This window comes from Corvus hawaiiensis, chromosome 8 (genome assembly GCF_020740725.1).
Source record: "Corvus hawaiiensis isolate bCorHaw1 chromosome 8, bCorHaw1.pri.cur, whole genome shotgun sequence".
In the NCBI taxonomy this organism is placed as follows: domain Eukaryota; kingdom Metazoa; phylum Chordata; class Aves; order Passeriformes; family Corvidae; genus Corvus; species Corvus hawaiiensis.
The window spans coordinates 4,906,127-4,932,026 of NC_063220.1; the positions used below are offsets into that span (position 1 = coordinate 4,906,127).

General features: G+C 41.2%; 2 protein-coding genes across 8 annotated transcripts in view; both read left to right on the forward strand.

Moving 5' to 3' along the window:
- The first annotated feature begins 3,485 nt into the window (after positions 1–3,485).
- NSMCE4A (NSE4 homolog A, SMC5-SMC6 complex component) lies at positions 3,486–12,970 on the forward strand. Of its 2 annotated transcripts, XM_048311646.1 has the most exons (11): positions 3,487–4,096; positions 5,294–5,374; positions 5,910–6,040; positions 7,050–7,198; positions 7,520–7,619; positions 9,504–9,594; positions 10,058–10,152; positions 10,931–10,979; positions 11,641–11,732; positions 12,284–12,375; positions 12,876–12,970. In XM_048311646.1, exons 1-10 carry the CDS (start codon positions 3,904–3,906, stop codon positions 12,365–12,367), a joined length of 1,065 nt encoding a protein of 354 aa, XP_048167603.1. In that variant the 5' UTR covers positions 3,487–3,903; the 3' UTR covers positions 12,368–12,375; positions 12,876–12,970. The 2 variants fall into 2 exon arrangements, 1 of the variants encoding a protein (XP_048167603.1); XR_007205186.1 differs by lacking the exon at positions 10,931–10,979 and having other exon boundaries at positions 3,486–4,096.
- Positions 12,971–13,701: 731 nt separating this feature from the next.
- Positions 13,702–25,900, forward strand: part of ATE1 (arginyltransferase 1) — a 70,084-nt gene continuing 57,885 nt past the window's right edge. Inside the window, exons 1-7 of one of the 6 annotated variants that reach the window (XM_048310807.1) lie at positions 13,702–13,725; positions 15,184–15,247; positions 15,589–15,651; positions 16,135–16,238; positions 17,020–17,292; positions 19,840–20,069; positions 21,687–21,815. In XM_048310807.1, the coding sequence (XP_048166764.1) occupies positions 15,186–15,247; positions 15,589–15,651; positions 16,135–16,238; positions 17,020–17,292; positions 19,840–20,069; positions 21,687–21,815 (861 nt within the window). In that variant the 5' untranslated portion in view covers positions 13,702–13,725; positions 15,184–15,185. The other 5 variants (XM_048310803.1, XM_048310804.1, XM_048310808.1 and 2 more) reach the window with 5 other exon arrangements.

Below are 25,900 nucleotides of genomic sequence, written 5' to 3' on the forward strand. Positions count from 1 at the left end.
GAGCATGTTTTCAGTTACGTGGTACTTTTGGAAAATCCTCCCTTGGAATACACTAGTTCAGAAAGGAAAAAACATTGCTTTCATAAGAGGTTGTGAGTTACAGGCCTTTAAAAACATAAATATATCCACATCAGCACAAGCTATGAAGAAATGATTGCTGGGATAGGATTAAACCTATCACAGAAGTGCTTAGGCTTAAGTCAGTTGTTTGCATGGTGTTGGCAATGTCTAAGAGGTGACAGTTTCTAGAGACTGCTATAAGAAGTAGTGAATTCATGGTTTTTCTGTGAATACAGAAATTATTAGCATATTAAAATTTTTATGTCCAAAAAATTGCCATGTAAAATATGTGCACAAATCTCTAGAACGCTAATTGGCTTTCTGCTTTTGCAAAAATCTGACATTGTTCCACATTTGCTTTTAATTTGTTTGTTCCTCTGTTCAAAATGTGCTGGATGGACCACCAAGGCTGCAGCTGTCTGGCTATTCTCCACTCTGAGGCATCATTGATATATGTATATATTTCCTGCTCCTTCTTGCAAAGATTTTATTATTTTATTTTATTCTATTTTTCTATATTGCTGTTTAATTGTAGGGAAAAAGTGGAAGGTTTTCAGTATTTTGGTCTCCAGCAGCATGACCTTCGTATGTTTTTGTAGCAACCTGGTGTCAAGTCTTTCATGTAATGAAACCTTCCAAGTCCTTAATAGGAAAGGGTTTCTGGTGCCAGTGAAGGTTTGATCCTACCAGGATTTTTTCCTTGACATCCCACCAAACTGGGCCCCAGTTTTTTTCATAGTTCTATTAATAATTGTTCTTTCATATTCCTCTGAAAATACCTTCTTAGACAGGCACTGATGAGATGGGCTGTAACCTAATCCATGTTGCTGAGGGAATAACTGGTGACAGATTTTCACCTCCCACAGGATTATCTGTAAATACAGAAATAAAAGCTGCTTCAAGAACCAAGTATACAAATTTACACTTCTACATTGCTAAAACAAAATTTTTAAATTAGCTACACTCATTAAAAGAGTTTCCCCTCATCTGTGTTTGCTTGCAGAGCTGGCAGCTGAATGCCAAGTATCTCAGATGTGTTATTTCTGATGTTTTCAATTAGTCCAGGCCCCATTTCAGATCACCAGGATTAACTTTATATCAGGAACAGCCATCACTGGGCAACAGGTCTTATGTTGTCATGTTTTTAGACAACTAATCTCTTGCTTTATCTTTTCATCCTGAACAGGAGCATTTATTTTGGTGTATTCAAGGGAAATGCAAAAGGTTTGTGCTTTAAAATCACAAGCAACACTCCTGGGCAGTGACTAAATTGTCTCATTTAAAGACAACTTTTTTCCATTAATGCCTGGGAACATCTGCTAGCAAATCAGGGACATTCACATCAGGAGGCCAATTTTCAGAGCTAGACAAGTGATTAGGTTTGATAGTAAATGGAATAATGGCAGATCCACATTTTAAGGGCTCTAGGTAAGAGCAGCAGTGTGCTGGGCAATACCCAAGCTGAGATGCACTGCGAGCCCCACTTGTAATTCACTGCTCAGCACCACAAAAAACCCAGATTATTGCTCTGTATTTGATGACAATGGAGATTGTGTTTTGCTTGCTGAAATACAGTACCTGTATGATCATGGTATATACAAGGTGTACAACACTAGGAATTAGAATTCATTTGGACATCCACTGCTAAATGCCAGAAACTCTACATTCATTTCTGCACTCTGAGAGGATCAAAAGAGGGAATGGTGAAATCTGCACACAGTGAAACTCGCCTAACAGATCTGAAATGTTTATTTTAGGATTCCTCTATGTGAGTCTTCTCCTTTCAATGAGAATAAAGTTTTATGGACATGCATGGATGAGAACTGAATGAACATCAGACAAAAAATAGCCTTGGTGAGTAAAGATAATTGGAAAATCTTTCAATCAATGGCATGTAGGACATTTTCTTCACTTACCATTTTCACTGTTGACGGTAACAATTGACATAGAGACAAAATAATAGCCAGAAAAGCAGACATCTGATCTTCTGGACAAGCAGAAGTCTCGAAATAAAAATGCAGGGCAATGTCTTGCAATATTGCAGAATCTTGAGTTCCTATTAAGCATAGTGAGATGACAGTAAAAAATTGTAACTCACATTTGCTAAGCCTGTATTTGCATCCTGAATATTTTTTACCATATGTTTGTGTACTGCAGGGTACAATGGGCCCCAGTCTTGTTTGGATCCTCTCACGAGCCTTTCTCTGTCAGCATTCAAAAGCGAATTACTCATATTGAATTTGCAATGCAAATTTGACAGCACTCTACTAGTCACACAAAGAACGGAAAATTGTTCAAGAGTTCAAATATCATTCCTTAATGTTCTCCTGAAGTATTACATATTTTAGACATATATTTTGAAAGATAGCTTGTGCATAGTTGCAGTTCTGTAGTCTAGCTGAAGTACTGGTTTGGGGAAGCCGAAGTAGATCCATGTCTATACACTGAATCAAGCCAACCTATGAAGATGTTTTAGAAAATACTCCCAAAAATACCTTAAAGAACCCACCACAATAATTAAAACAACATAATAGTATTAATCAGCAATGAAGGGCTAAGTGTGATGATTTATATTTTCCGGGATTCATTTGAATCCTCTGTATGGAGAATAGTGTGGCCAGCAGGACCAGGGAAGTGATTGTCCCCCTGTTCTTGGCATTGGTGAGGCCACACCTTGAGTGGTGCATTCAGTTTTGGGCCCTATAAAAAGGACATGGAGGTGCTGGAGAGTTCCCAGAGAACTCTTCTGAGGAATGGTTTAGGGAGCTGGGGGCTTTTAGTCTGAAGAAAAGGATGCTCAGGGGGGACTTCATTGCTGTGCACAAGTCCCTGACTTGGAGGAGGATGCAGTGAGGTGGGACCAGTCTCTGCCGTGCCTGCAGTGAGAGGACCAGAGGAAATGGCTTTACACTGAGATGGGGGACATTCAGATTAGAGATCAGATTTTTTTTTTTTCACTGTTTAGGTGCTCAGGCATTGGGAATAGCTTGTCCAGGGAGGTGGTGGAGTCACCATCCCTGGAGGTGTTCAAGAGGAGCTGGGTGATGTGGTTTGTGGTTTAGGGGTTACAGCGGCAGTGCTGGGTAGACATTTGGACTGGATGGTCCTGAAGGTCTCTTCCAGCCCTGATGATTCCATGATTCTAACTAGATGATCTTTAAAGTCCCTTGCAACCCAAACCATTCTAAGGCTCTTTGACTTATTTCATTTGCCAGTGCACAGATCCCTGCTCAGTACCTAAGGCAGGCATTTCTATGGACAAATCCATGTACTAAAGGCGCTGGGACAAGTGCAGCGTCCCTTTATCTCTCATTTACCCCGCGTTCCCCTCAGATGCTGGCTGTCTCCGCCTCCCTCCTCCCGCCCCGCGGGTCTCCACGCCCGCAGCGCCCTCCCGAGGCAGCGGAGCGCGGCCCCGCCCGCGCCGGGCTTCACGCACCGCCCTGCGCCGCCCACAGCGCTCGGCCTCGGGCAGCGAGCGACCCGTGCGCGGCCGTGAAGGGCTTACGAGGAAGTAAGTACGTGTTAGAGGAACGGTGAGAGCTCCGTTACCACCTCTGCGGCGAGTCAGAAAGGCCCAACCCGATTTGCTGAGGAACAGACTGCGCAGCCTGCAGAACCGGGGCGGAAGACAGCACCAGTATGGAAGATCGCGATCAGCGTGCAGCGGCTCAACGACCACCGGCGGTGCCCGAAGACCCCTCCACAAAGATCCTTTGAGGCGAACTGCGCAGGCTCGACTCGGTGCGCGTATCCCGGGGAGCCCGGCACACACGTGAGGCGGGGTCATCCCCGCCGCATCCCGCGGTTGTGGGTGACAGCTCCCGCGGCCGCGCACCCGCCATGTCGCAGACCAGCGACAGCGGCGAGTCCTCCCCCGCCTCGCGGGACCGCCGGTCCCGGACGCCGCGCGCCCGGGAGGACACGGCGGCGGCGGGCGAGAGGCTCCGGCAGCTGAACATCGGCGAGGGCGACGACAGGGAGCATAACAGGATGATCCGTAGCCAGTATCGGGAGCTCATCTCCACCGTGCAGCGTAAGGAGGCAGCGGGGGGAGCTCCGGGGATGCGGGTGGGGTGTCTGGGCTGGAGGCCGGGGGGGCCTCTGGGGCCGGCGGCCTGTCCTGGGCGTGTGGGGAGCTGTGGGAGCGTTCCTGGAAACTCCGGGTTCCTTGAGCTGCCGATACTTTGGGTTTGTACTTAGATCGAAATTCGACTCCCAGGAAGCGTGGAATTGCAAAATCATGGATTGGTTGGAGGGGACCTTACAGGTATTCTCGTTCCAACCGCGTCAGGGGCACCTTCCACTGTCCCAGGTTGCTCCAAACTCTGTCTAACCTGGCCCTGGACACTTCCAGAGATGGGGCAGCGACAGCTTCTCTGGACAACCTGTACCACGGCCTCCCCACCCTTACAGGGAAGAATTTCTTCCTGATATCTAAACCTACTCTCCTTCAGTGTGAGGCCATTCCCCCTTGTCCTGTGGAAAGGCCGTCTCCTGCATCCCCAGGGATAGCGAGGTTACAAGGGATTTGGCTGCACTAGCCCACATGTGGTGCATACACTGGTGCAGGGGAACTGTCAGCTGTCAGCTTTAGACCTAGACATGCACCGAAATTCTTTAATTTTGCTTTCGTGGTGTCTGAGCTTTAGTTTGAAACTGCAGGTACCATTATGTGCCTGGACTGGAAAGTTATTCTTGGGCCTTCCAAAAAATGCTGTGTAGTTTTTAGTATCTCCAGACAGGTGTGTGAGTCCTTCTGCTATATGCATTTGAGTTGTGCTGTTTTCCTCACAGAAACGTGGCCATGGTTGTGTGAGTAGCACTGCCAAGCTGAGCAACACGTGGAATTAGTTGTTCTCTGAATACTTGATAAATTTGTGCAGTTGTTTTACAAGAGGCTACAGCGCAGGTTATGGGGGACCCAGCCTGTTTATAGAAGTGACCAAGCATATAGTTTTGGGGGCTGGTTTGTTTCTTTCATGGAAAATGCCACTAATTTCCCCAAGTCAAGCCTGTTTTGCCTGTGACAGTAAGTGGTGAGTGATCTCTCCCTGCTCTTATCTAGACCCATGAGTTTTTTGTTCTATTTTCTCTCCCTGGTCCAGCTGAGGAGGGGAGTGATGGAGCTTTGATGGGCACCTGGCCTCCAGTTGAGATCAAACAAGTGCAGTGTTTCTCAGTGCTTCTATGTTCAAGTAATTCAGGATTTCCTTTGTGTCTTTTCCCACAGAAAATCGAGAAGCTATGCTGAATTCAAAAAGCAACAGGCTGACAGAAGCTTTGGAAGAAGCCAATAAACTTTTTGATGGAGGTAAAACAAATTCTGTGCTTTTTAATCAATACGTTTGGCCAAGCGTGAGGCGATGATGCCTTGCAAACAAGAGAGGGCAAGAGTGAAGTTGAGGTGCAAGTACTTCATCAGAATTTTTATATAACTTAAAATAGATGTGTTAAGTTGAAGATTGGTTGAGTAAGTTGATGTGAGAAAATAGATGTCATTACAGTGTATTTGCTCTTAGAAATACTCCCTGCTTTATTTTGATTCACTGGAACAATGTATGTAAGTAGTACACATAAAAAATATCGGTGTAGAGGGGTTCATTTCACTTGGAAAGGTGGAAAACATGTTGATTAAAAAATGCATTTGTTCTTCAAGATCACATGTTACTTTTCCATGGTTTGTCATTCTTTCCTTTTTTTAAAATGCAAATATTATTGTAAGGATAGAGGTCACTGTAATAAAACCATTTCCAAAGTGCTAAAGCCAGGATAGTCCCTATGCTGAATCTGATTATTGGATTTGTGACAATTTCATGTTAATTACCGTAAAATCTTTTCTGTAACAGTTTGCCGTGCACGAGAGGCTGCACTGGATGCCCAGTTTCTTGTTATAGCATCCAATATAGGGAAGGAGAAGGCCAATGAGTTACACTCGGAGATGTCAGCATTTGATTCAACAGCATTTGCAGAAGACTTGGTAAGTTCCAGGCTCTGAATTTGCCAACATTTCTGCTGGAGGTTTGCCCTGTTTGTTACAGAACCATAAAGCCTCAGATTGTCAGGCAGTACGTGGCATTTCTGATGGAATTTAATGCTTTTCCTATGAATTTCTTTGATTAACTTTCTGGTTACTGTTGTTAATTGTCTTAAACTATGTATTAAGCATTTGCAGTAGGGGAAAATCTAACTTAAAATGCAGACAACCCCCCACTATTGCACTGCTGCTGCTTTATGGCAATTCAGTCAGTTCATGCTCTGAAAGTCTTCTGCACTTTTTTCAGCCACTGTTCTGTAGTTTCTCAGTAGAAAAGTAGTTTCTTTATCCTGTCCACTGGTTTCTATGTTTTTGGATAGAGTTCTTGAGGCCCTGTGTCACTGACATAAAACGGGACTTTGGATGATTTGAATGGTTTCAGACTGGACAGTTTGTCTCTTTGTACTGTGACTGGGTGGAAGAGTCAGTTCAGAACAGCTCTTAAGCAGGCTGTTGGCTTTTTGCTCTCTTTTGTTACAGCAGATCAACAAGGAATCTTGAGTGTTTGCTCAAGTCTGTAAAAAACATTAAGTTCAATATGAAGTTTTTCTTGGGTTAGTGTGGACTGGTGGGTGCAGGGATACGCCAGATAAATTCTATGGTGTTTGAGGGGCTGGGCTTCCTGGGAGTGTGTGGTGTTCAAAAACTGTGAAACATTTGAGCTCTAAAGTGCAATAAAAGTGATGTTCTGCTACTTTGTATGTCATTGAAAATGTGTTGGAATCTAAGCAGTTTTGTTTACCTGTGACTTTCTTTCATTGCTTGCTGAACACAAGGGCGAATTTGAGTGTTCATCTGTTTTCATAGTACCCTCAGGAAAGTCAAAGTTCTTAGGCAGTGGTATTTAATGGTAATTTGTCAGGCAAACACCACAATACAATGTTTCACCATGAATGTATCTAGTGCTTTACCTCTTAAGTGAATTTTTATTGCAGCTTTTTTTCTTTTGTAGCTGACCTTCATGGGTATAAATCGCACAGAAGTAGAAGAAACTGATGACTCTGAGGATGTTCCAGGCGGTTTTTTACCTAGTGATGCCTGGCAGACAATGGGAGAAGAAGCACCCAAGTACTTTAGAAGAGCACCTACTTTTCACTACATGTAAGTTTCTTATAGGAAACAGTATGTACTGCAGCTCAAGATAATGGCTTTAATTGATTTTTATCTTTGATGCCCTGGGCTTGAGTTGAGTTTAATCTGAGGTCACAGCAGAGTGTTGACAAGGTATGAGGCTGTCAACATACTGGGAGCAACTTTTGGGGCTGGTTCTTTCCAGAAATCTCTAAATGTGATGAAGCTTTATCTTTAGGTATCAGTCAGCACCTTGCACTTTCTTGAGGAAATCCACTGCTCAGTATAAAGATTCCTGAACATACAGTGTACACCAGATTTGCATGTATGTGTTCTTTGTATTTTGGTTAGGATGGGATCTTTCAAGTCTGAGCCTCCTGTACCAAAGCAACGGATTGAGAGGCAGAAGAAAGCTAGCAGAGGAAAAGCAGAACGGGCAATGCCTGCTCAGGTTTGTAAAGTGTTGCCTTTATTTACCATTTGTTCTGGCAGTTATAACAAGTGACTTCTAAATCTTTCAATATGTGTTGTTTTGGGTTTTGTAATTCTGAACTGTGTAGTACTTCTGACATTCTACCTTTAAGGGGGAGGGAGTACCCAAGATTCATAGATGCTTGTGCTGTGCTTATCTCCAGGAGCCAGAACAAGGACGTATGTCCCAGAAAAGTGCTTCCTTACCTCCATATGGCTCTTTCTCCACTTATATCCTGTTCTTTCTCAGAGTGGGTTATTACCAGCATTCCTTGGCTGGTAAGCCAACAATCCTTGGTTGGCTCCACAGCCATCCAGCTGGAGTTGGAGAAACACACATCAGCCCTGTTTCTTCTGAGCTTCTACTAAAGGATTCAGATTTCATTATTAGGCTTCTTGATTTGCTTTGTGTGGGCTGCAGTATTTCACTGAGTAGAAGAAAATAGGATTTACAGACCTGTGGCAGTGTAAGTAGCCCCAACTACTCTAACCACTGAGGATGGCACTGAGGTCTAAAGCAGCTCACTCCGTGGGGAGGGTGAGAACCCACAATCGCCCAGTTCTATGATGTGCATGTTTCCCTACGATTGGTTCATGTTTTCCCTTCCCGGTTTTATGTAAAAGTCGAAGTATATTCATTTCCCTTAGTTGGTATGTATTAGTTCTAGAAGCTTCTGCAGTACTCGACACCCCATTGGTTCCTTCCCCAAGTCCCTCCTAGGTGTTGTTCCCATTGGTTCCCTCACTGCTAACCCCGCCTACTTCCCCTTATCTCATTGGCTGGAATCCCTTTCCCCGCCTTCCCATCCCCACTATAAAATCCCTGGGTGCTGCCAGAAATTTGGATATTTGTCCCTGTCCGTTCATGTGAATAAGCCTCAGCGTGGAGTCCATACAGAGAGTCCCTCTCTTCTTCTTTGCCTCCACCTGTGTGCCCTCCCAGCTGCCTCAGGGAAGATTGCTCCCCCGAGTGAGGAGCTCTTCGCTCCTTTTTGTGTGTGCCGCCTTCCAGAGGGGTTGCAGCCTAGACCTCCGGGCTCATCTTTGTTGGCATGCTGGGTGCAAACCCCCTGACAGACCAATTTCATTTTCAGAAATAGGGTTTACAATTTTCAAGTTATGAGCTTACATGTTCTGTTGCCTTTTGCTTTGAAAGGAAACAAAAAAGAAACTTCTTTACATTAGCCTGGTTCCCATTTTTCTTTTAAAAGTGTCTAACAGGGTGTTGCATTTGCACTGAAATGTGGTTAATGGCAAAAAACTAATTACATCACATAGCTACTATTGTTTCTGCTTTCTGTTTACTTATTCTTTGTGTCATACACTGGCAGAAAGGCATAAGTCTGGGAATACTGAGAGAGGCTTACATCTGAAACTTTGCAAACATAAACCATGTTGTTACACGGAAGCTCAGGCTGTGTTAATGCTGGGATATAGGGGCAAATAGTTGATCATTGTTTTTTTAAAGGCAGCCTACTCAATCCAAATAGTGATAGAAAGGATTTGTTACAGTCTGTACTGGGAAGGAGCTGAAGGGTTTCTGGGTTGCTTATAAATGATCATCTTCATTAAACTCACAGACTATAGCACTGTGTAACCCAACTGCCCAGAGGTACTGAAAAGTAAGTGTACACCTGTACACAGGCTCAAAACATACAAGCCATGGCCTTTCATATTGATTCTGTAAGTTGGGAATTAAACCCTAAAGGTCTTCAATGTTGTCTCATGTTTGCCTAAGTGTGTTTGTTATGTTGCATGTAGGGAGAAAAATTCAAGTTTTATGTTATGTTCAAAAGAAGCCGTTTGCATATTCTGGTAATTCAACAACCATTATTTGAGGTGAAGCTCTGTTTCTTTTTCCCAGTTAAAAGAAATGCAGGAGTCTCATCAAGAAGCTACAGAAAAAGAAGTAGAAAGGATCTTGAGAATACTGCAAACTCATTTTGAAAATGATCGTAAGTATAATTAAATTAAGCATTAACTGGAGAAAATGAATATTCTTTGTCTTCTACAGTTGGGAGTGGTAAAACTACAGAGACAAAATGAGTTGAAGTTTGCAAGTAGAAATTTTTGTTGAAGAACATATACCAACTATGTATTTTTTATTAACACTAATCAGCTGTTGTTTGCCTGCGGAGTAAATGTAAATCCTCTCCCCTGATTAAAGCCTGCTGTTTTTAGAAGGCAGTCGAATAGTCACTGTATATGGATCTGTGGGGGGGAAAAGATGGAAGAAAATAATATGCTTTATAGAACATTTGTTTTTGCAGGCAGCTGGGAATTCAGCTAAGTTGACAAATATCCCTTTAGCTTTTGAAAGGAGTATTGGCTCTCTTAAGTTTGTGTTTACATCTGTTAGCTCTGTGTATACTGCCTGTTTGTTTGTTTGATTTAACAAAGCTACATTTGCATCCCCAGCTAATACACCTATTTCCTTCTTTGATTTTGTGATTGATCCGAACTCATTTGCACACACTGTGGAAAACATGTTTCATGTGTCCTTCCTTATCAGGGTAAGGCATGGCATGTTCTTGAAATATCACTTTAGATACTAGAATTACATAGAAATACTGACCTGGCTTCAATATTGAAGAATTAAGATTTAAATATGAGAAATACGAATTTATTTTCTGCAAACAATCTGTGATATTTTGGTAGTCAAATAGAAAAGGAAACAGAGTTGACTAGGCTTGTTTTTTTGTAGTGCAATCAGTTTTTGTACTGCAACCAACAAAGCAGTGGTGATATTTTTGCAGTCAATATGCTTTTCAAAAAAGATTCTGGCTCACATTTTAGATGTAGAAAAGTTCTCATAGAGTATAGAAGAGTTACTGAGGCTGTAGAAAACAATGTTATGTCAAAGTTATATATTCTTTTTGAATCCATGGATTTGCACTTCAAAACTATCCTTAGTTTGTCTAATAAATAAAATTAATTCTGGAAAAGACAAAAACTGACAAGGATATTTTGACTAATCCAGGTTTTATATTGAATAGAAATGTTATTATGAATTATACTTAGCTTAAGTATATTTCGAGAATAATAACAATTTTAATAAAGCAAAAGTTCTCTAATCCAACAGTTTACACACTATGTGCTATATGGGCTCCTTCTTTATGCATAAGTGCTGTGTTAAAATAGTTTTTTCTTATGTGATATGCCAGTGAAGATTCTTCATCAGTATATGTACCTGTTCATGATTATGTAATAAGTAAAACATAAGAAATTTCAGTGCATTATCCTAACTGGAAAGTTCTAAGTTACGAAACTTTAAATCCCACTGTTGTTTAGGATGGTCTTGCAAAAATAAAGCTGGATGAAGACAAATTGCCAACAATAGGTAAAATCTAGCTTTAAAGTACTCTAACTGGTTTTTGTAACAACATTACATGTTACGTGTTCACAAAGTTTTAGGTATATTTTTAACTGGGGATATGCAGTGAGTGTAATTGAAGGCATGAAGAGATTTCTGAGCAAGGATTGAGTCTTTTCAAATATCAGTGTATGGAAAAAGACCATTATGCTGATTTATACAAATTAATTCTATTAATAGAAATCAAAGGTTATTACCTTTCCTTTTAAGTTATATTTTTGCTAGTAAGTACAGGAACATTGTTACACTTAGCTGAAAAAAGGTATTTTTGGGTGTAAGAACTCTCTTGTCTCAGAGTTGGGAACTGCTGCAGCTTCAAAACAATTGGAAAGAAAATGCCATCCTACATACGAGGTCGGCTTTCATTCCCACAGGATGTCAGTGGGGTTAGGACTTTGGTGGGATTTCATAAGGAATAAAATACTTAGGTCCTTCTGTAAAAAGTTAGTTCCTAAATTTTTAGGAGGTGAGGCTAAGGAAGTATCTTGAGCAGTATGTGGTACAGGTTGTTGATAGAGACTAACTGGGTGGGACATGTAGAATTGACGTGATTTTTGTGGAGCTTTTGTGTTCCTGGTGGAAACTGACTTTGCAGGTGTAAATCCTGAAAATGCTGTGTTTTGATCAGAGCCTACAAAACCCAGCGGGAGAGGGGAGGAGGAGAACAGAGCTGGAGCACGGAACCAGGTTGTCATAAGTCTGGACCAGAGAGAATGGAAGGTACCACAGAGAGCACTTGATACTTGGGATTAGTTCTTTTTTATTTAAGCCTCTGAGAGCTGTGCTGTTACCTGCTCTGGGGAGGGCAGATGTTCTGTGTACAGTCACACTGCATTTGACCTCATGGATGCCAGAACAGTCACAGATCTAAGGGATGTCTGTAGTTGCAAGAAAACTGAGAATCGGGGTAGTGATTCCATCTTTGATTCTTGAAGCCTGGTCAGTTTAGGTGCATTTAAGCTGTGCACTGACTTGCCTTTACTGCTTTACACAAGGCCTGGGTAAATATGGAATCTGTTTTTTCCCTTACTTGTTTCTGGAGGGGAAGTTCTCCATTCAATTTCCTCACTGTTTGTAATAAACCCTAGACAAAAAGTAGTTTTGGGCACACATACGGCTCTTCTCCTTTGTCCCTCACTCAGAATGTGCAGGAGAAATGTAGTAATTTGAAATACTGCTTTAGTATAAGGAACTTTATTACTTGCTTGGTAGTAATAAAATTGAAATAGTTCAGCTCTGGCGACTGACATTCTGCTGTTATCTCTAACCAGGAGATCATAGAAACATTTCAGATAAGAGAAGCCATGATTACCCCTCTTTCTCAGAGCAGTGAAGAGGAAATGGAGACAGAGTAACTATTCAAGTAAGTTCTTTTACTGAATCAAACTCAGTAAGGTCCTTATGCATGTAGAAGAACTTCAGGGAAACTATGTGCGACTTACAAATGCAGAAGAACTGTAAGCAGGGTGACTGTAACATTTGGAATTGCTGTGTTCTTGCCCTCTTCATGAAACAAAATGTTATCTAGCCTTGTATGCAGTGATTAACTGGAAAAAACCCCTTTATTTTTGCGTTTGATGGTCAGTTAAGGGATGAGTTATTTTTTGGAACTTTATACTCAGAATGCACTGTTGGAAAGAATCATAGCTTTTTGTGTTTGGTTTCTTAACATCCTGACAGCTGATGTTGTTAATAAAGTAGTCTGAAGAAGGACTTAGAGGGAGCCAGGCTGTCTTCCCTTCTGCTTCCATAAAATTCTTTCAATGATAGGACTGAATTCCTTTACTGTCACAGTTGTTTGGTAAGTTCCAGATCTTAATGCACACTGTCTTACTGCCTTCTCTTTTTTTTTTCTCCCCTTAGGTGCCTTAAAGAAAATACTTCAAAACATTTGTTTCAACATTTGTTTTACATGTATATGTTGTAAAATTAAATTTATTTTTTCTGGAACATCTCAACACTTTCTATGAGCTGCTTTGTTTAGAACCATGGAATGGGTTGGGTTGGAAGGGACCTTAAAGATCCTCTTGTTCTAGCCCCTGCAGTGGGCAGGGAAACCTTCCACAGGACTAGGTTGCTCCAAGCCCCATCCAACCTGGCCTTGGACACTTCTAGGGCAGCCACAGCTTCTCTGGGTAACTTGAGGAAGTGTAGACTTGTTACAGGGTTTTTTTTCTACTATGGCTTACTTTACTACTTTATACAAAGTAGTAAAGTTTACTGGCACTTATGAACTTTCTTAGTAAAAAGGAAACACTGTGTCCCTTCTTTCCTCCCTTGTCTCTCCCAGCAGCAGCAAGTGGAATTCACATGGTTAAACATCCCTGCTGGGATAACCTTGCTATCCTACATGATTTTGGGTGCTGCAGAATTGATACTGCTCTGCTGTTCTTACTGTTCTGGAAATAAAGGTTTGAGTTTGGAAATTTGGTCTCAGCTAGAGATAGAAATCGCCCCTTTCTCTATTCCAAACTCCTCCTGTATTTGTTTGGTAAGTTGGGCAGGCCGGCTCTATGGGGCCACGACATTATTTTATTAAAAATACATGAAGTCTTGTTCCATTTCCAGAAAACACTCCCAAGGAGGAGTTCAGGATTTCTTCCATCCTTTTTTCCTGCTGTAGCAGCTCGGGGTGGATACAAAGGGATCCGTTCCCCCTGGAAGGCCTGTTAGAACGTGTTTGTGGGGGTGAGAAGCTGGTCTGGCCATGAAGGTGTGCGGGGACACGGTGCGAGGATCCCGCAGAACCGGGAGCGATGTTTTATCGCCAATCCGCCCGCGGGGGAGGCCGGGCCGGGCGCGGCGGCGGCTGCGGCTGGGCGGGGGCGCTGCGAGGCTGCGGGGCCGCCGGCGCCATGCCCGCCGCCGTGGTGGAGTACAAGGGCTGGAAGGAGGGCTACGGCTGCGGCTACTGCGGCGCGGCGCGGGGCAAGGTGTCCGCGGGTGAGCGGGGCCGGGGCGGGGCGGCCGGGCCGGGCCGGGCCGGGCCTCGGGGCTCCTCCGGCCGCGCCGCGCTGCCCGCGCGGAACATGGCGGCGCCGCCGCTTCCTGTGCGCGCCGCCCGCGCGCTGCCCGGAGCAAAGATGGCGGCGGGCGCTGCTTCCGGGCGGCTCGGGGCGCTGACCTGAGGCGGGCGGGCGCCGCGGGGATGGCGGCGGGCGGCGGCTCCCCGAGTATCGTCGAGTTTTTCGGCGGGGAGGATGGCTACCGCTGCGGCTACTGCAGGAGCGACACCGGCAACGTCTCGCACGGTGCGGGCGGGGCGAGCTGGGAACGGGGCCGCGGGCGGGCCGCCCGGGGCTGGCCGAGAAGCGGCGGCTGCGGGCGCGGGGCCGGGGAGGGCGGCGGGGACAGGTGGCGGCTCGGCGGCAGCCCCCGCCTGCCCGGCCGGGAGCTCGGAACGGCTCCTATGGCCCGGTGGTACCGAATGAGTGTAACAGAACTAAGCAGCAATTTCGTGTTGTTTTTCGTGTGTATTTCTGGAGAGGTGGGAGGTGCAGAGGGGAACTTAGCGCTTGCATGGTCACAGAAATACAGTTGATTGCATCCCAAGATTTGTGTTGGGCTTGGGGTTTTTGCACTTAATGTGGTTATTGAAATCAGTAGTTATGTATTTAAGAATATGCTAAATCCTTGTAAGACATCTCTGCATAAGCGGCCGTTAGCTGCTCGGATTTGCAGTAATCACGGAGTGGTTTGGGTTGGAAGGGACCTTAAAGCTCATCCAATGCCACCCCCTGCCATGGGCAGGGACACCTTCCACTGTCCCAGGCTGCTCCAAGCCCCAATGTCCAACCTGGCCTTGGGCACTGCTAGGGATCCAGGGGCAGCCCCAGCTGCTCTGGGCACCCTGTGCCAGGGCCTGCCCACCCTCCCAGGGAACAATTCCTTCCCAATATCCCGTCCATCCCTGCCCTCTGGCCGTGGGAAGCCATTCCCCGTGTCCTGTCTCTCCACCCCTTGTCCAAAGTCCCTCTCCAGCTCTCCTGGAGTCCCTTTAGGCACGGAAGGAGCTCTGAGGTCTCCCCAGAGCCTTCTCTTCTCCAGGTGAACACCCCCAGCTCTTCAGCCTGTCCCAGAGCAGAGGGGCTCCAGCCAGTTCTGCAGAACTTGTTGCATTTTAAAGCCAAACCGTGGTCAGTCAAGTGTGTTGCTGTGTTATTTATTTCAGGTATGTGGGCACATTCAATGACAGTTCAAGATTACCAGGATCTCATAGACAGAGGATGGCGAAGGTAAATTGGAAAAGAAAATACAGAGCCATGTTGTCAGTTGAGATAAAAGTTAGAATCCACATTTAAAATTTAGATATGCAGAAACACTTATATATCCATTAGTAATTGAACTATTTGTCCAGTGCTCTGTGACCTTTTGTAACATGACACTGTCAAACAGGAAAATATTCAGTGATTTTAGAAGGATAATATGGTACTATCAGCAAAGAGCTGAAGAACTTGCTCTTTGACTTTTGTTACTGATCATGTAGTATTTTGATGTGATTTTAATAAAAAAGCTTCTGCATTTATTTTGTAGTATAAACAAGAAAAATTCAATGCATATGTATTACTCTTTTCAGAAGTGGAAAATATGTCTACAAACCTATCATGAATCAAACGTGTTGTCCTCAATACACAATAAGGTAAGAAACTCAAAATACACTTTTATAAGGGATTTGACCATTTCAAATATGTTCCACCATTTGTGTTTACGGCTTGAAATACATCATACTTCAAAAGTTTAACAACTTTTAATGATACTTTGAATAGTAAATATATGCTCTTGGGTTTGTGCATAGGCACATCAGCTGCTCTGGGATATTTCCCTGTAAGGAGCCTTGTCTCTAACCCACAAACACTGCTTTAGTAGCCCAAATAAGAAAAGCTTACACTCCTATTTTAGTGAATATACAGGTACACAGACAAACATGCCATAGGGACTGATATTATTCAGTACAAGACAACATAATTTCATTAACTCAAAAGCGTTGATAAAACATTTGACCACAATATAGGGAAACTAAGAAATAAATAGAAATTACAACATAATTCTTACAAGTGGTTCCTTAAATTTTTTTTCTGAAACAATCTTTTGCAAAAGAAATGGTCCTTTTTTTCTTTTTTAGGTGCCAGGCTTTGCATTTTCAGGCCTCCAAGTCCCACAAGAAAGTTCTGAAGAAAATGTTGAAATTTATTTCCAAAGGGAATGTTTTGAAAGTAGTGAGTGAAGGTAAGAAACTCTGAGTGTTTGAAAACCAATACTGATGCATGGAAGGAGGATTTAAATACCTGCTTGAGTGGTCAAATGGCAGATGGGCTTTGAGTTCTGTGTGTAGACCCCTGGCTGGGTTGTGTCTTGGCAGTGTTTTGAATCAAGAGCAATCCAGTAGCCCAGAGGCCAAATTGTGCAGGTGACTTGGGTTATTGAAGAAAATATTTCCTTACTTTTTCCGTAGATCAGCTTATTTTACTGAGCATATCTTTACTTTCTAGCTGGGTGCTGTAGAGAATTAGATACTGGTTTTACTTCTATTATGAAACTGATAATCTGGACAGGACTAACCAGAGCAGCTGGTGACAGAGAAAAGGAAGAGCAAAGAGAGTTTTTCCACGTGACTGAACAGTCACCCTCTGTTTATCCAGCACCAAACCCAGTGATTCTTCGTGGTGGTGAAACTTATATTGGTTCTGAATCATTTTAATTTGCCTCTTTTGTGTGTGTGGTATGCTAGGTTGGTTTGTTTTTATTTGTTTGAAGTTATGGCCTGAAAAAGTTGACTTTTTAAGTAAATTTTAATGGAGAAAATAAAACTGTTCTCATAAATGAGTTGGTGTTCGTAATTCGGGGTCATAAAGGAAACTTTGTTTTCAGGCTACTGCAACAGTCACTTTATCTGTTGGAAAACACTTGTGAAGTTGGAAACAAGTTAATTTAGTATTAATTTTAATTGTGCAAGGTGTGAGCTGTGGTTGTACAGAGAGAAACTCATGCAGGTTTTAATTATTGGCAGAAGAGCCGATGGATTCCCATATAGAGGATGTGGCCGCGTGTGATTTTCCATACAAAAGTGAGTCTCAAGTCAGTCAGTCTGAACTGACTCCCTTGGCTGTGGATCATGCTGAGAGGGTGGAGAATGAAGATAAGGATTCAGGAGAAACAAAAGAAGAGGGGAATGTGCAGAAGGTGGAATCAGATTCTGTTCAGATCTGTACAGACAAAGACATACCAGTCCCTGCAGAGCCATCACATTCAGCTAAAGCTGTTCATGCACCACCTAAGCCAGGTAATTTCTGGTAGTAACTGGAATATGCTGTCATCATTTCTCATCTTCTTGAATCCCTTTTTTTTTTATGTTGCTTAGTAAATTAATATTTTTGTTTTATTCCCTTTGCTCCTCCCAGTTTATGGAATTACACCATAAAAACTGGGAGGTGCTGGGTGTTACTTGTAATAATGTAATTTATATTTTGTTATATTAAAAAGTTATATTTATCCTCTTATTCTCATCTTAATTAAGACTGAATCTCTTGGATCTGAAACTCTAAAGAGGGGAGATTCACATTAGAAATTTTTTATGATGAGAGTGGTGAGGCCCTGGCGCAGGTTGCCCAGAGAAGCTGTGGCTGCCCCATCCTCAGAGTGTCCAAGGCCAGGTTGGATGGGGTTTGGAGCATCCTGGGATTGTGGAAGGTGTCCCTTTGAAGGTCTCTTCCAACCCCAACCATTCTGTGATTCAATGGCTGCCTTCTTTTGGGACATGGGTGATTCCTGGAAGGAAGGTAGTAAGGGTGAGTGGATTATTGCCAGAATAATTAATTTAAGGTAGAATTGCTGACACACACATTGTGGCCCAGAGGCTGCAGATAAGACAGCCTTGTCTTACAGATCGTGTTTCCCATTTTGTGTAGGCTGTACTGGAAAATAAAGGGAATTTTCTGAATTGTGGTTTACTGGTACATGGTGAGTGATGGTACAGAAAATTCTAGTGGCAACTTGTGTCTTTAGAGTTTCTGCCTGTGTTGGGCCATCCTACTAATTCCTGATTCCACTCACCTGTTGCATGTTGTGCCAGTATTCAGGAGAACAAAGTACTTCTGTCTCTATCTATAGCATGACTGATTTCAAATAAAATAATGTTTTTTCCTGAATAAACACTCATCCCTATTGGATCTGATTTTCCACAGCTTAATAAGCAATTTTTGCATCTAAATAAAAGGAAAGTTTTCAGAAATGCTAGATCAGAAAACCAGTTGTGTTGCATAGAACTATTACAGATTTTTTAAAACTGTATTTTAGATTTTGATCTTATAAAAAACTTTATAGCCCTTACATAGTTTATTGTTCATATGACTTTTAGTGTGCAAATTTTCAAAGCTCTGTTGTTTTTAAATAATAAATGAAAAACTTTGGCCTGTGTGTAAACTTAGTATTGGAAAGAAAGGAAGTGGTTGTTGACAGCAGATGGCAGACTTGGGTAAAGAATAGGAGTGTAAAAACCTGCCAATGCTTTGGATAAGGTGAGGTAAGGTCTTCAGTTGGGTTAAGAATAGCTTTGAGTCAGTCTTTAAACACTGGAAATGCAGATAAGCAACATTGTAGTGCATTTCAGAAAAAGAGGGTTTACTTTTACAGAACAGAAATATTCATTTGTGTGCCTCTTTCTGGAGATTTTAAAGGAAATCTAAAAGTGAATAATAAGTGCATCAGAAAGCTTATTTAATTTTTTTTTCTGTGCTAGCTGGTGTCACAGGTCAAATTTAGTTTAAAATTTTCCAGATAGGAAGATGTTTAGTTTTCATCTTGGAAAATGTAGACTTAGTCTGTAATAAGATTGTTTAATTGCATTTTTATTCCTTTATAAACAAAACAGGTCATTGTCCTCTGGGAATAATGGTCTGTTTCTGCACAGTTTCAGATAGAAAAGAAGGTTTGCTTATGTCTGTGTAGGCACACTCACTGCTTTAAGAAGTTTTTCTTGCTAATTTACAGCTAACAGAAGAGACGAGACACAAAACAGATCCCGATACAGATGAAGTACTCGTTCTTCAAATGTATCATGAGTGTTTGAAATAACCTCTTCCTCTGACTTGTTTGCCTGAGGACAGGGCACATCATGTCTGTAATTCCCTCGTGTCTTTGGATTTGTGTTGCTTTACAACTTGCAGTTCTAGTATTAGTAAAAAACAAATGGATCAAGATGGGAAATAGTGCTTCGGTTTCACTTCTCTCCTTAGCAAATGCCATTTCACAAATAGAATTCTATAAATGGCTGATCTGTTAAAGGTAGAGGGAAACTGCAAAAAGTGAATTTGTTAGTTAAAACAGACAATCTGAAGATAATTTTAAGCAAAGATGCAAACTTCTGTGGCCTTTTACTCTTCCATTACATGATCACAGTAGCACTGGCAGCATTCAGCATCCTGTCTGTGGATTCCATGTGAGAAAAAACAAATGCTTTGTTTTGGGGTGTGTGTCTCCTACAGGAGTCTGTGGTGTAGCCACGTGGGCTTCGAATGCAGAAGCAAAATGCTCTGTGATTTTGTGGCTGTATTTTTGTCCTTCAGTACTTCAAGTTTTTAAATACACCCTTGGCTTTGGGGTGAAATGGTCAAGGTGATTCCAGATTAAAGTGCTGCATTAAATGGCTGTGGAAGAATCACTGCATTAGCTTGGCATCCGTGTTGGTAGTTGTAAATGTGAAAGGCCATGTTGAGTTCAGACCACAGTCTGCAATAAAGGGTGGTTTTAGCCATTTCTTTTTGGTGATTAGGTAAGAACTGCTTGTTTGGTGTCAGATGTGGTGTTTAACACTTTGCCTGTGCCCTTGTAGGGAAAGGGGCTGATTTGAGCAAGCCCCTGTGTCGGAAGGCAAAGGACATAAGGAAAGAGAGAAAACTACAGAAGCTCCTGCAGAGTCAGATGGGCACGTTAGAAGGCTCTCAACTTCAAGGAGATCAAGCTTTCTTCTTGCAAAACTCTAAACCTAAAACAAACCAGCCTAAAAACATTGAAGACTTTGTTTTTGCCCCTTTACCTGATGATGCACTACACAAATTAGAGGTAATATCTTGTTCACTGTTGTTGGAAGCAGATGAAGGAAAAGTCTAGTTAAGGAGTTTTTCAAAAGCTTAGGTCTGTATTTATGATTTTATGGAGTAGTTGTGGTTTAAATCTTGAAATATATATGGTACTGAATGGTGTATGTTTATATTTTTATAGATGTGCATCATAGGGAGGTGTGTGTGCGTATATATATAGATAGATATATAGATATATAGATATAAATTACACACCTGTGGTGCAGCTGAGCTCTGTTAACCACAGGAGGGTACTCTTGCACTGCAGTCAGTCCTAGCAGAGGCCAGTTCAGTTACTAAAATAACTTGCAAATTAATTTCATACAGTGTGACTTGAAAATGAAAGTCTTTGAATTGAGTATTGAATGATGAGAGAAATTCAGTATTTAGGTCTACAGTATGTAAATACTTAAACTATCTAAGCTAAGGAAACTTAACAAGGAAGCAGCAACTTCATGAAATTAAACAGATAAGATAGTTGCTCTTTATACACATCATTGGTGTGTGTTGATGTCTTTGAAAGCTGTGAAAATGAGGGTAGAAAAGTTTGTTTAATACACTGGTTGCCACTACATGTATTAGAGACAGTAATCTGGAAGACTTTTGGACTTTCTAACATTTGTTAATCATAAAACCGTATGTATTGTTATTTTTTCTATAAGCTGGAAAACTAACTGAGTATGAGTATTTCCCCTGATCATTTTCCATGATGGTACTAGAAATGAAATTGACTGACTAGAAGCCATGAAATTGATCCATCTCCCTAACTCCTTCACATTTTCTGAGGAGTTGTTTAACAGAAGCATGATGGCTTTGTCTGAACATCTTCATTTGGAAGATGCAGGGAGAATTAGAAGGATTAAAAAAAAATTGCTCTTTGTGAAAATAAAACCATTCTGAAAATTACATAGTTTTTTTGAAATTAGTATATCTTAAATATGTTTGAAAAGACATGCACTGCTGCTTATGTGGTAGCATTCTTTTGCTTAGGGAGCAATCATTTTTACTAAGAAGAATTTTTAATTTATAGATTATTTTTCTTAATTATTTTTGTGTCTTTAAGGGTGATGATGTGAAGACTGATAACTCCTTATTATGGTTAACTCATAATTGAGTATGGAAACACTGCTTCATCTTCCTCTTTCAATTTCAAAAATACCACGAAATCCCCTTGGGATTATTGCCATAAAAACATAACCTTTGGATGAAGAGCAGATATTTGAGTCTTCCAAGTCTTTCAAGTATTTTTCAGTGTAGTGTGAGACTACAAGAGAATATTTTAAGTAGCACAGAAAATGTCTTTAAAATGATGATCTGCATACCATTTGTTGGTATTATTTCCTGAAAATTGTGTTGTTCTTCTCTAGGCATTTTAGTTAATTTGCAGTTTGAAAAGCTTTTATGTTATTCATTGTAAATATAAAAGCCTTCAGTAGCATAAATTGAGCTGGAGAATTAGAAGACTATTGCCTAATAGTAATTAAATTGTGATGGCCCTTATGCAGGAGGTTAACATTTCTGTTGTGGTGTTTGTATTGTGTATAAATGTGTAGTTATTGCATGATATTTTAATAATAAATGTGTTTAACTTCTTCTGAAGGTGAGGGTGGTGAGATCATCTCCACCAAGTTCACAGTTCAAAGCCACATTTCAGGAGTCTTACCAGGTCTATAAACGTTACCAGATGGTTATTCACAAGGACCCACCTGATAAACCAACCATAAATCAGGTCAGAAGGCCAAATTTAATATTATGCAAAGCTTCCCCTCCATTTTACGTGTCCTGTTTCTAGGAGAAACAAATGTGGATTTTATATCCATTGTATATTCAGGAGCTTGTAAAATACTGTATCCAATAAAATCGACATCCTGAAAGTGCAAACTCTTGATACTTCTTTGTGAGTGCCACAAATACTTGGTTTTAGTTGCAGGCAGAAAAGTTATGGATGCTACAAGGGGATGCTGTTGGGGAAGAAATGGAGAGGGTGAGGCTCTTGGAGATAGAGATGGGCCTTAAAAATACTAATCCCATAAATACTAAATGCAGCTGGACACTCAGCCTGATAATTGGCCTCGTTGGCTTTGGTTTGAATGTTTCCATAAGAAGGATGCAATGATCAGTGCCAAGATGTGTGCAAAAATTTATCACACACACAAATTATTGGCTTGAGGTTCACCAGAATTCAGTAAGTCTCTTCAGTTTCAATTTAAGTCTTTAAAAAGTAATCTGTGCACTCCATCTAAGTTACATGTCGTTGCTGCTTCTTGCAATGACCAGGTGGGGTGTAAGGGTGAGCTGTCAGATGTGTTACATCTCTACTACTGTAAGGAAAAAAACCATCCTGAGTTTGGAGCAACAGTATACGTAGCAAGAATAAGTAAGTGTTGAACCAGGGCAATCAAAGCGTGATGTGCCATTAAAAATGAAACATTTTATAAGTCCTTGAGACTGTGCAGTGAAACTAAAATTTGTAGTTGATTTGTTAGATATTAGTAAAAGTAGGAAGTTGTCTTATTATTAAGGTAGACAACTGACTTCAGAGGCTTTGAAGTGGATAGGAGGAGATCTTTCACTAGCCTGACCTTCAGAAGCAGATTATCTGATGCTATGCACTCAAAACAGAATGCTTGTATTTCCCTTGCTCTGAAGGTGAGGTTAGTACCTGTCTCCTTTGAGGACCCCCAGTTCAAATCATCCTTCAACCAATCTGCCACTTTATTTGCCAAGTATCAGATGTCTGTACACAAGGACACACCTTCTGACTGTGGGGAAAATGAGGTACAGTTCACTGCATGCACCTTTCTGAAAATAGCTTCTTAAAATGCACAGCTAAACAGTGAGAAATGGTGTCTCTAAGTAGTAAAATGTTGAAATTGCCATTTCTGAGGTTTTTTGATGGCAAAATCATCTTCTTCCTTAAAGTTCTTTGGTACCTTTTCTATGTTAATCCCTAATTTTTTGTGATATTGCTTAACTTAACAGGTGAAGGTTTTAAAAAGCCCAGTTTTATTCCCGTTGCATTGCTAAGCACACTGGAGCTCACCTTTGCAGTAGGAATAGTGCTAAAATATCTCACCAGCTGATCCTCTGAGGCTTGATGAGAGTCCATTGCATATGGATAAACTCTCCTCTCAGAAGGGTGTTTACAGGAGGATAATCCTAATCTAATAAGTTAAAAATAATTAAAAATACTCGTGGGGTTCTGAACAAGCAGCAGTTCTCCATTTCTCTGGCAGGTGGCACAAGCTCGTCATTGGCAGAATTAATGAAATTGCTACCTCAGATCTCTCATTTCTATCTACTGCAGATGTGCAATTTTAATATTGGTCAGCTAATCAGTCTTTTCTGTTCCTGAGAGTGAACTACCTGCAGAAATGAAACCTTGTAAACTGGGGCTGTTTTCCAGGTAGAATTGTAAAACCACATCATAATTTTTGGCTTCAGTTCAAAAGAGTGTAAGGAGAGCTTTTTTTTTTGGTGACGTGTCTGTAATGCTACTCTGGAAAGCTATAAAAACCATTTCACTTTGTTTTGTAAAATAATAGGTCTCATAACAATAAGTAGTAGTCTCTGCCCTTTTTATAATTGCTGACATAAATGGGTTTAATTATAATAATATAAAATTTGGAGGCATGCCAAGAGAGACTGAGCTATTTACTAGATTTGTGCCAAGCATTACCTGGTCTGATTAGAGTCTTGATTTTTCTGCTGTGATGGAAGTATTTCAGCCTAGAAAGATGTGTTAGGGACAGTCAGGTTTCCACCACCTGAAGGTGTAAAGGCTGTCCTGGGAATTGCTGCTGAATAGGAAGGAGATGGATTTCTGTTCACTGTACCCTGCTAATAGTGTAACAGATTTTTATCCTCTTTTTCCTTGTTACTTGCCATAGAGGTTTCCCTACTTTGCATTTATCTCCTCTCTTTGGCCTCATGTTTGTGCAGGCTTAGATAATTCCAGGGGAGACATAAAACCTTCCCTGAAGCATCTACTGAATGTAAAAACTTGGTCTGATGCTGATGGGTTTGAATTTAGGTTCTTTTTCAGCCTTGGTAAATCATATTCTGTGTCCATGGGACTGCCTGGCCAAGAAGGTTTTTTATTCACAATTAGGAGCTAATACTCTGTCACTTCAATCAACATTTTGTATTTGATCTGTGCAGGAAGTAAACTGAAGAATGTTTTACGTAGAAATGTATTTTCATGTAGTTTAGAAGCCTTTTTAAAATACTGAATTTGTGTGGGAAGAGACTTATCTGAGTCACTTTTAAGATACCAAGTAGGGTAAAATTGATCCAAGTTATTGACAGGAAGAATGGAAAATGCTACTTGAAAGACCTCAAAACTTTTTCTTCTTCCTCTTTTTCAGACTTTTTAATATATCATACAGACATTATGGAACCATGGAGTTTCTTAAGTAAAGAGAATAAAATTCTGTCCTGTACACAGGGCTTTTTCTCAGGATAGTAAGAAGCTGCTTTGAGGTTTAAACTGGCAAATATCCAGGATGTTTTCACTTTTAATTTGTGCAAACTACTCTGCGAGGTTGTTGAAGGTTTTTTTCAGGGAGAATCCTGCACACTTTTGTGTTTGGAAAGTTTGTAGTTTAGGAAGAGTTTTTAGCTTTATATTTAGCTGAACACTTCATATTTAGAAACCTGCCTATATTTAAATTCAGAATCCAACAAAGATTATTATGGGACATATTAACTTCTTTTGGGAATAAGTTCTTAGATTGTTGGCATTACAATATACTATCTGTTGCTAGACTAGTTTAATATTAACCTTACTATATTAAAAGGCAATTCTAAGAATCAATGTAGAATTTTGTTGGTTATTTGAGAATAACACTAAGGTGAAAAACTATAAAAATATTCACAGTAGTAATAAAAGCATGTGAACAATGAAGCTGAATATTGCTCAGTGAGTGTGGAGAGGGCCTCTTTGCACCTCTGTAATGTAAATGTAGCTTTCCATCAAAAGTTTATGTGAGGAGGGAGAATAGAGGATTTTCAGGGCAGCGAGTCAGTGGAATTGAACTTCTGGACACTCTCTGGTTAATGCCAGTTTGAGACCAGTGATTATTGGTGTTTCAGTGCCCTTTGTGATGCTGAGTCTTTGTAAATTTTGCCTTTTCCTCCTTTCCTTCTTCTGGTTCCCTGCTGAAGACTGCACAGCACTAATTACACTGTGTTCATTAAAATAATTGGAGATTTTGCTGGGGAGAGTCCTGCAGCACATTTTGATGGTGCAGTACTGATTCCTGAGTGAGGCAGTGACTTCTGTTCTAATAAAAAGAAAGGTGGAAACTTCATTGTGAAATCAACTTTTTCCAAGTTCCAGAGTAGTGGTGAAACCTGCCTTTCTATGGAAGCATCATCACAATCTTCTGTTCATCTTTCACTGGCAAGGAGAGGATTGGGTAAAGTAGAAATATATTATCTCTCTGCCAAATAAGTTAATATTCTAGGAACAGTTTGAAGTATTTCCTTGCTCCTGGAATTAAAACCAATTTAGCTTGCAAGAGAAAAAAATTCAAATCTGTTTTTATCTTGGCATAAAAGCCACAACTATTTTCTCCATAGTCTTTTAAAATATTCATTATGCCATTTTTTCTTAGTTTGTCTGGTATAAGTTGAATTTACCCTGGAAATCCTCTCACCCCTCTCAAGAACTTCTGATCACTTGCTGCAGGAATTCAGCTTCAAAACTGACCTGGTTGTCTCTGTGCTTTGGAGTGGAGTCAATTCCTGATGTTACACAAACTTGTTGGCACTTAAGAATGTTTATGTCAGCATGTTTTTATTGTATGGAAT

What these genes read in the sequence shown, in the direction of transcription:
- NSMCE4A (XM_048311646.1), top strand. Translation starts at nt 3,904, where the DNA reads ATGTCGCAGACCAGCGACAGCGGCGAGTCCTCCCCCGCCTCGCGGGAC. An exon ending in CAGCATTTGCAGAAGACTTG is followed by an intron (nt 6,041 to 7,049) that starts GTAAGTTCCAGG and finishes TTTCTTTTGTAG; the next exon opens with CTGACCTTCATGGGTATAAA. An exon ending in TGGACCAGAGAGAATGGAAG is followed by an intron (nt 11,733 to 12,283) that starts GTACCACAGAGA and finishes ATCTCTAACCAG; the next exon opens with GAGATCATAGAAACATTTCA.